Source organism: Prosopis cineraria, unplaced genomic scaffold (assembly GCF_029017545.1).
Source record: "Prosopis cineraria cultivar Desert tree isolate PC_DT_omini unplaced genomic scaffold, ASM2901754v1 PC2, whole genome shotgun sequence".
Taxonomy (NCBI): Eukaryota; Viridiplantae; Streptophyta; class Magnoliopsida; order Fabales; family Fabaceae; genus Prosopis; species Prosopis cineraria.
The window spans coordinates 9,109,039-9,115,959 of record NW_026555333.1 but is presented as its reverse complement, the minus strand read 5'-3'; the positions used below and the strand labels follow the sequence as shown (position 1 = coordinate 9,115,959).

General features: G+C 29.1%; 1 protein-coding gene across 1 annotated transcript; it reads right to left on the bottom strand.

Moving 5' to 3' along the window:
• Positions 1 to 4,668: 4,668 nt before the first annotated feature.
• On the bottom strand, positions 4,669 to 6,569 carry LOC129302206 (putative GATA transcription factor 22). The gene is made up of 3 exons (XM_054940914.1): positions 6,204 to 6,569; positions 5,269 to 5,664; positions 4,669 to 5,165 (listed from the first exon to the last, which is right to left on the bottom strand). Exons 1-3 carry the CDS (start codon positions 6,393 to 6,395, stop codon positions 4,836 to 4,838), a joined length of 918 nt encoding a protein of 305 aa, XP_054796889.1. The 5' UTR covers positions 6,396 to 6,569; the 3' UTR covers positions 4,669 to 4,835.
• Between the last annotated feature and the right edge of the window lie 352 nt (positions 6,570 to 6,921).

Sequence of the window (6,921 nt, the reverse complement as noted above, 5' to 3'; positions counted from 1 at the left end):
ATTAAATATAATTTCTTTATTAAAAAAAATCACAATTATAATTTTTATTTAAGGATTAATATTTTTATTTTCTGAATCATAAAAATTGAATAAAAAATTATAATTTATCAAGTATAATTTTTATTATAAAAAATAAATTTTTAAATTAACAAACCCATTCATAAATTTTTTTAAAAAAAATCATATATTTTTTTAAATAATTGAAAGAATTAAACAAGAAAATATAATTTATCAGTAAGGATAAAAAAGTCTTTTCAATTTAAATTTTATTGATAAGTAGGTTCTTAAAAGCCTTAATAAATATATCATATTTTAAAAGATTAGATTTTTATTTATATAATTTATAAAAATTTTATTGTCAGTTTTTAATTATAATTATAATTGTAATTTTAATTTCATTCTCTACCTTCCATAAACAAGATACATTTCAATTTAGTCTTTTCTTCTTCTCCCTGCTTTTAACTTTTTAGTCCCCTGAATGTATCGCCTAAAGTTAGGCAATGGGGAGCATATGGTCAAAGATTCTGTTTATATATTCATTCCGTATTAAAAATATAATATATTTTTAATTAATTTTTATTTTTAATAAAAATAATTAAATTAATTTTATCCTTTTATATTTATTTTTATTAAATATTTTACAATAAATATAAAGTCATTATCAATAGGAACACTTATGAAAAAAGATAATAATTAAAATTTTAAAAATTAAAAATACCTTATATTTCTAAACATTCAACTTCTTAAAAAATGCCTCATATTTTTAAACATTTAATTTTTAAAAAATACCTTATATTTTTGAATGAAAGAAGTATTGCTTATGAAAAAAGGCAATGATTATATTTTGAAAGAGTAAAAATATCTTACATTTTTAAAATAAAGAGTATATAATATAAGGTATTTTTTAAAAATTTAAATGTTTAAAAATATAAAGCATTTTTAATCTTTTGAAATGTAATTATTATTTTTTTTATAAATGCTCTTATTGATAATAACTTTATATTTATTATAAAATATTTAATAAATATAAATATAAAAAAATGAGGTTTATTAAAAATAAATTTTAATTATAAATATTTTATATTTTTAAATAAAAAAAAGTATATAATAGTATACATACATACATAATTGTGTTGGGGGTGGGGGGATTTGAAGAGGGCGGAAATCTTGCAGATTTTAACAAGTGGGGATGTATTAGCCCGAATGCGCGATTCAGGACTTTAAAGGGCTATGACGCTTTGCTTTCAATATTTATGACAAATAAATGATATTCAAATAATTTTAAGATTTTATTAAAAAAATATAAGCAGGGAGAATTTCTTTTCAAGAGAAGATCCATATAAATTTAAAAAAAATGTATTTGATTAAAATAAATAAAAGGGAGATTAGTATTGTATAAAAATTTTATACAAAAGGGCATTGTATAATATATTTATATATCTTTATTTATAAAAATGATTTGTTATACGGTGATTTTGAAATTTTATAACATTTTTATATGTACTGACATATTTACGAGTACTTTTTGTTATGAATCGTATTAGATTATTTTTAAAAATATACTCAAAATAATTAAATAGATAAATATTTAAGTAAATTAAATGCACTATGCCATTTGCAGTATGTCCAATTAAAATGCTTTAAGTAATTTAAATAGAATTTTGTGTGCCATCTGTTTAATTGATTTTATTTTTATAATATAATACAAATTTAATTTTTTATTTTTTCTCTCTTTACTATCATTAATATTAAAATTAATTTATATTTAATATAGTTTAAATATTATTTTTTTTTGAACAGATCATAAATGATATGATGCATCCAATCTACCTAAAAATTTCTCTCAAGAATATGCTTTTATTTTACAGATTTTTATTTTTTTTTAAATATTTAAACACAGAGCGTAAAATATAAATAAATAATTTAATGGATAACAATAATTTAATTTTAAGAAGCATAGGTAGGGAGATTTTATTTTTTTTTTTAATAACATTGACATTGATGCGGTTTAAGTCCAACTTACATCATAATGAATGTCATTGTGTACTTTGAATATGTTGACTCAACTTTTTCTGTGGAAGCTGAAATCTCATGCTCTTGCTGGCCAAAAAAAGAAAAAAAAGGAAGAAGGAAATCTCATGCTCTTAGGACTAGCATTATCAATGCTACTCCGCGTCCTGCACATGCATCACTTTCAACAGGCGGAAGTAGTGCGGGCGTGGCTTTCTTTAATCTTTAGCACCAGCCATTCATATGCTACTTAACATTTAATATGTTTATTTATACAAAATTAAAATTCTAACCATATGACTAATATTATTCATTCTTTAAATTTCCATTCAATAGACAAATTTTTGCTATTGGGAAACAAAGACATCACCTGTCAAGTCTCAAATGCTCATAAAAACTAAAAGCAACACCGTCACCTACCCCTTTTTTTGCCAGCAAAGACCATCACCTATTGCATCACATGTGAAACTAGGAATAGATGCAGGAATGTACTAGGAAATAGGAATATTAAAATATATTCGCTCCGAGATTTTGGTTAGGTATTTTCTTTGTTTCTTTTGTTCTCTTTTTCAGGGCAATTAGTCAGCGGATTTTAATCAGCTCAACTGAGGAGGATGGCCAATTAGACGCTACGCTCTTCCACGGTGGGTTTGGGAAATTAGGTAGACGTGTTGAGAAAATATACCTAAATTTGTGGGAAGCAACAGAAACACGCCTCCATTCATCTGACAATTCGGCCCACACAAACTCGGCAGATATTTAGGGGTTTCCTTGTGGAGTATTTCTTATGGGCTCAGATGGGCACCTTGAATATTTCTGTTCTTCTTTTTTGGCGTTTTTTGTGATAGCAAAAACTATTGAGAGAATCCATATTGTATCTCAAGAAAGAGAATCAACAAACGATTGATCCAATTGATAAAGACTTTACTTATAATTAAAGGTGCAACTACTTGCTCCGCGAGAGGAAGCCTGCGCACTTTCTTTGCATATCCCCCTCCCTCTCATTCCATTCCCACGCGGGGCTCACACACACTCTCCACAATAACCCCCAAGCAAAATAATGTCTTATATTACACACACACACAATTATATATATTCTCTTTAGATCATAATACGTGGCATCAATAACCATTTCACTGTTCTAAAAAAAGGTTAAGTAAAATCTTAATCTATTATATATCCTTTTAATTATATCCTCGTTAAATATTTTATATAAGTGTCTTAATAATGATAATTAAAATATTCATGCATTTTTTTAAAAAGAATAATAAATAGTGTATAGGAGTATAGTTGAAAAAACAATTCAAAAAATTAGACTATATTGTATATTTTGAACTAGGCAAGATTTTTAGAAGATACTTATACTATGGTTCGAAAATATACTCCCTTCATTATTTATATATACTTTTTAACATTTTTTCATGTAGATTAAGAAAAATTATTAGATTGTTTTATTTTTTTAAAGATATTTTACAAAAAAAAACGGAGCATCATTTATTATCCTACCTAGGCATCTTATAATTTTTATTTTTGAAAGGTGCCTTATAATATAGGGACCGGAGAGAACATAAATATATGATATGATTTTATTTTTATTGTTTCAAAAATCTTCTAAAAAGTAAAGATAATTTTATATAATTTGTCATCTAATATTTTTAAATCATAAAATTAAAAGTTCAAATTAATAATCCATCCATTTAAAAATACAAAGTATTTTTTGAGGGCTTTGATATTTAAAAATGTAAGACATTTTTAATATTTTAATTTGTAATTAATGTACTTTTATCAAAAATGTTCCTAATAAACAAGTCACTTTTTGTTTACTTTCAATTGAAACATTCCATTAAAGAGGGGTAAAAATGAAACAATAGTATTAGTTGAAAAATAACTAGCTACTTTTTTAGGAGGTGTAATTTTATTAAAACTGCCTTATATTTTGAAATAGAGGGAGTGGCATTTTTTTTTGTTTTCCAAAAATTGTCCCCCCCCTAAGGTTATTTCTGCCTTTGCCACAATATTATGAAATCAAATTTTGTTATTAATGTAAGTACCTTATTGATGGGCAATATATTACCTTTGTAAATGCCCTTTTGAACTAGAAAGTATGCATTGACCTTATCTAGTGAGTTATCCCCTAAACTTTTAGAGAATCCTATCTGAATAAAAAAACAACAACAAATTGTAGGGAAAAAAAATAGAGAATTCTGTGATATATATTATTAGGATGTTATATGGCATGCCTCTCACAAAATTTTGTTTATATGATAATGTTATAATAATTCAGTAAAATAAATTCCTTATTGAACATAATATTATATTAATTCATATTTAAAGGATGTGATATTTCAAGTATCTAAAAATATTTAAAAAAAACTCCATAGTTGAGAAGGCAGGCTAGGTTTTAGAGAACCATTGAGATTCATGTGTAATTTTATTTGTTTTTGTTATAATTTTTTTTGAAGGAATTACAACATTCGTGAGCAAATATTTTTAAAATTTAATCAAACGATATAAAATTATAAAATTTTCATGCTTGTTAAATTTGTATACTTGTATTTTAATTAAAAAAGTCTTGTATAACAATAGATCAATTTTTCCAGGGACCAGATAGCATCATGCGCGTAGAGTTTACTCATGCCACGGGACCAGAAAGATCAATTTCTCAGACATTCACAGGCTGTTTATTATTTATTTGTCGGGTCAACAATTACATGGCATTACTTTCTAAAACACCTGGCTACATTTCAAAACTGGCAACAAAATGAACAATTGCTAGCTATAGATAAATGTACTAAATAAATAGATAAAATGGAGTGAGAGTAAATCTAAATAGGAACAGAGGCATAAGATAAATCCATGAGAAGCAGTGCCGCTTGAGCTACTTCGTCCGGCGGAAACACTTGCTCAACCACCGACACGTTGTTCCTGAAACTAAATGCAAAATCCTTAAAACCCATATTCTTCTTTTCTCTCTGCTGAGACGTCCCTGCGTTGCTTGCCGTCGCCTTGCACTTATTCTTTAATGCTATAAAGTGGTTTGTGCGAGCCTTCTTTTCCTTGCTATTTAATCTGCAAGTCGCTGCACCATTTCCAGCTTCCGCCATTAAAGCCCTTCTTGCCTTCCTCCGCCGAATCCCACATGCATTGCACAGTGACTGCATGCATATATATAAGTGTGTCACCATTAATGAAAATTGTAAGGTTCTGAGATAATAGAATAAATCCAAGGGGAAAATGTTATCAGAAGAATTATTTTACCTTAGGACCATTTGGGCCACCCCTCCAAAGTGGGGTGCTGGTTGTGTTACAGTCGGCACAAACCCTAATGGCTGTGCTATTTCTGTGGTTTGAAGGTCTTCTTTGGGTTTGGGTTTTCTGGTGCTCTTGAGTTCGGATATTTGTAGTAATATTCGATGCTTTGTGAGGGACAGGACTGGTAGTGCTGGGGATCATTTTTGGCATTAACCTCATCTTAGAAGACATCCATTGTGCAGACTCGAATCCGCTTTTTGTGCTTTCTTCTTCCTCTTCCTCTTTATAGCCACACGCGTTTCTTCGATCATCCTTAACTTGTTGAGTCTGGGGTGAATTGAAGGATGAATTACAAGCTTGGTGACTGCAGCTTGATCTACCGTGCACCACCAGTCCATTCTCCTACACATATATTTAATCACTTAATCAGGATATGATTAACATATACTGACTACATGGGTAGACATTATTTAGACCACAAGTAATTAATAAGATTGCACGATATATATATATATATATATATTTATAGGCATATGAATGATGATCGTTGTTTTTTCGAGCCAACTGACACAAAAAACATGTTTGCGCAAGAAATTAGACCTAGATATCTACATCCATCACAGAAACCAGTTCTGAATGCATCAAGAAAGCAGCATACTTTTTTTTTTTCCATAGCTGCTACAATTTCTTATTTATTCAAGCCATATATATGTGCAGGCGTGTACAGCAATTAATCGACTATGAAACTTCGTTCACGTTTCAAAAACTAAGAAAGCGAAGATCAGTCAAATAGCTACACTACTACTGATCATGGATATCTAGTTAACAAAATTAAGATCAATCATATATTTAAGCCTGGACCATGGAGATATATTAATTGCAAAGTGAAGTTGATGACGGGCTTGAAAAAAGAATATGAAAAAAATAAGATAGGATCTTGCCTCTTGATCACGTCTTAACTCTGGGGTTTCTCTAGTCTGTGTTGGATCAAGTATGTGGAAGAAACTGGGACACGACGAGAGAGAATCACTTGACGAATCCCGATTATGAGGAGAAACGAAGAATTGGTGCTGATCTTCTATTTGATCCTTGAGAAGGAAAGGGCTTGGTGGGTTCATAGCAACAGGAATCATCGAACGATCCAACAGAAGGAAAGAGAGAGGATGTTAACACCCGCAAAAATGGACAGAATAAGGGATGGAATATTAAGGTACAGGGCAAGAAGAAGATGCCTAAAGAGGGATGACTGCACAGTAATAGGGTTGTGAAAGAGGGGGATAAAGGGCAGAAAGAGAAGACGTCTGAGAGGCATTCACGTGACTTGATATATATAACAAAACAAAACATATCAATATATACATGCAAAGAGACAAGATATAAAAGCAAGTGTGGAATGCTACTACTCGACCTCCAGTACATGACAAAACCCTATCTGCAGTTTCGGTCCTCATATACATAATCAGTCTCATTTACTCGAACGGTCACTTTGCCTGATAAAAAGTTATTATATATATGTATGTATGTATGTATGTATGTATGTATGTATGTATGTATGTCTTTTTTTATTTTCATCAACTTGACCTAGATTCTACTCTTTTGGAAGTTAACCATCCTACGAGCACGGGTCAAAAAAACAAGAGTCATCATTAACAACACCAT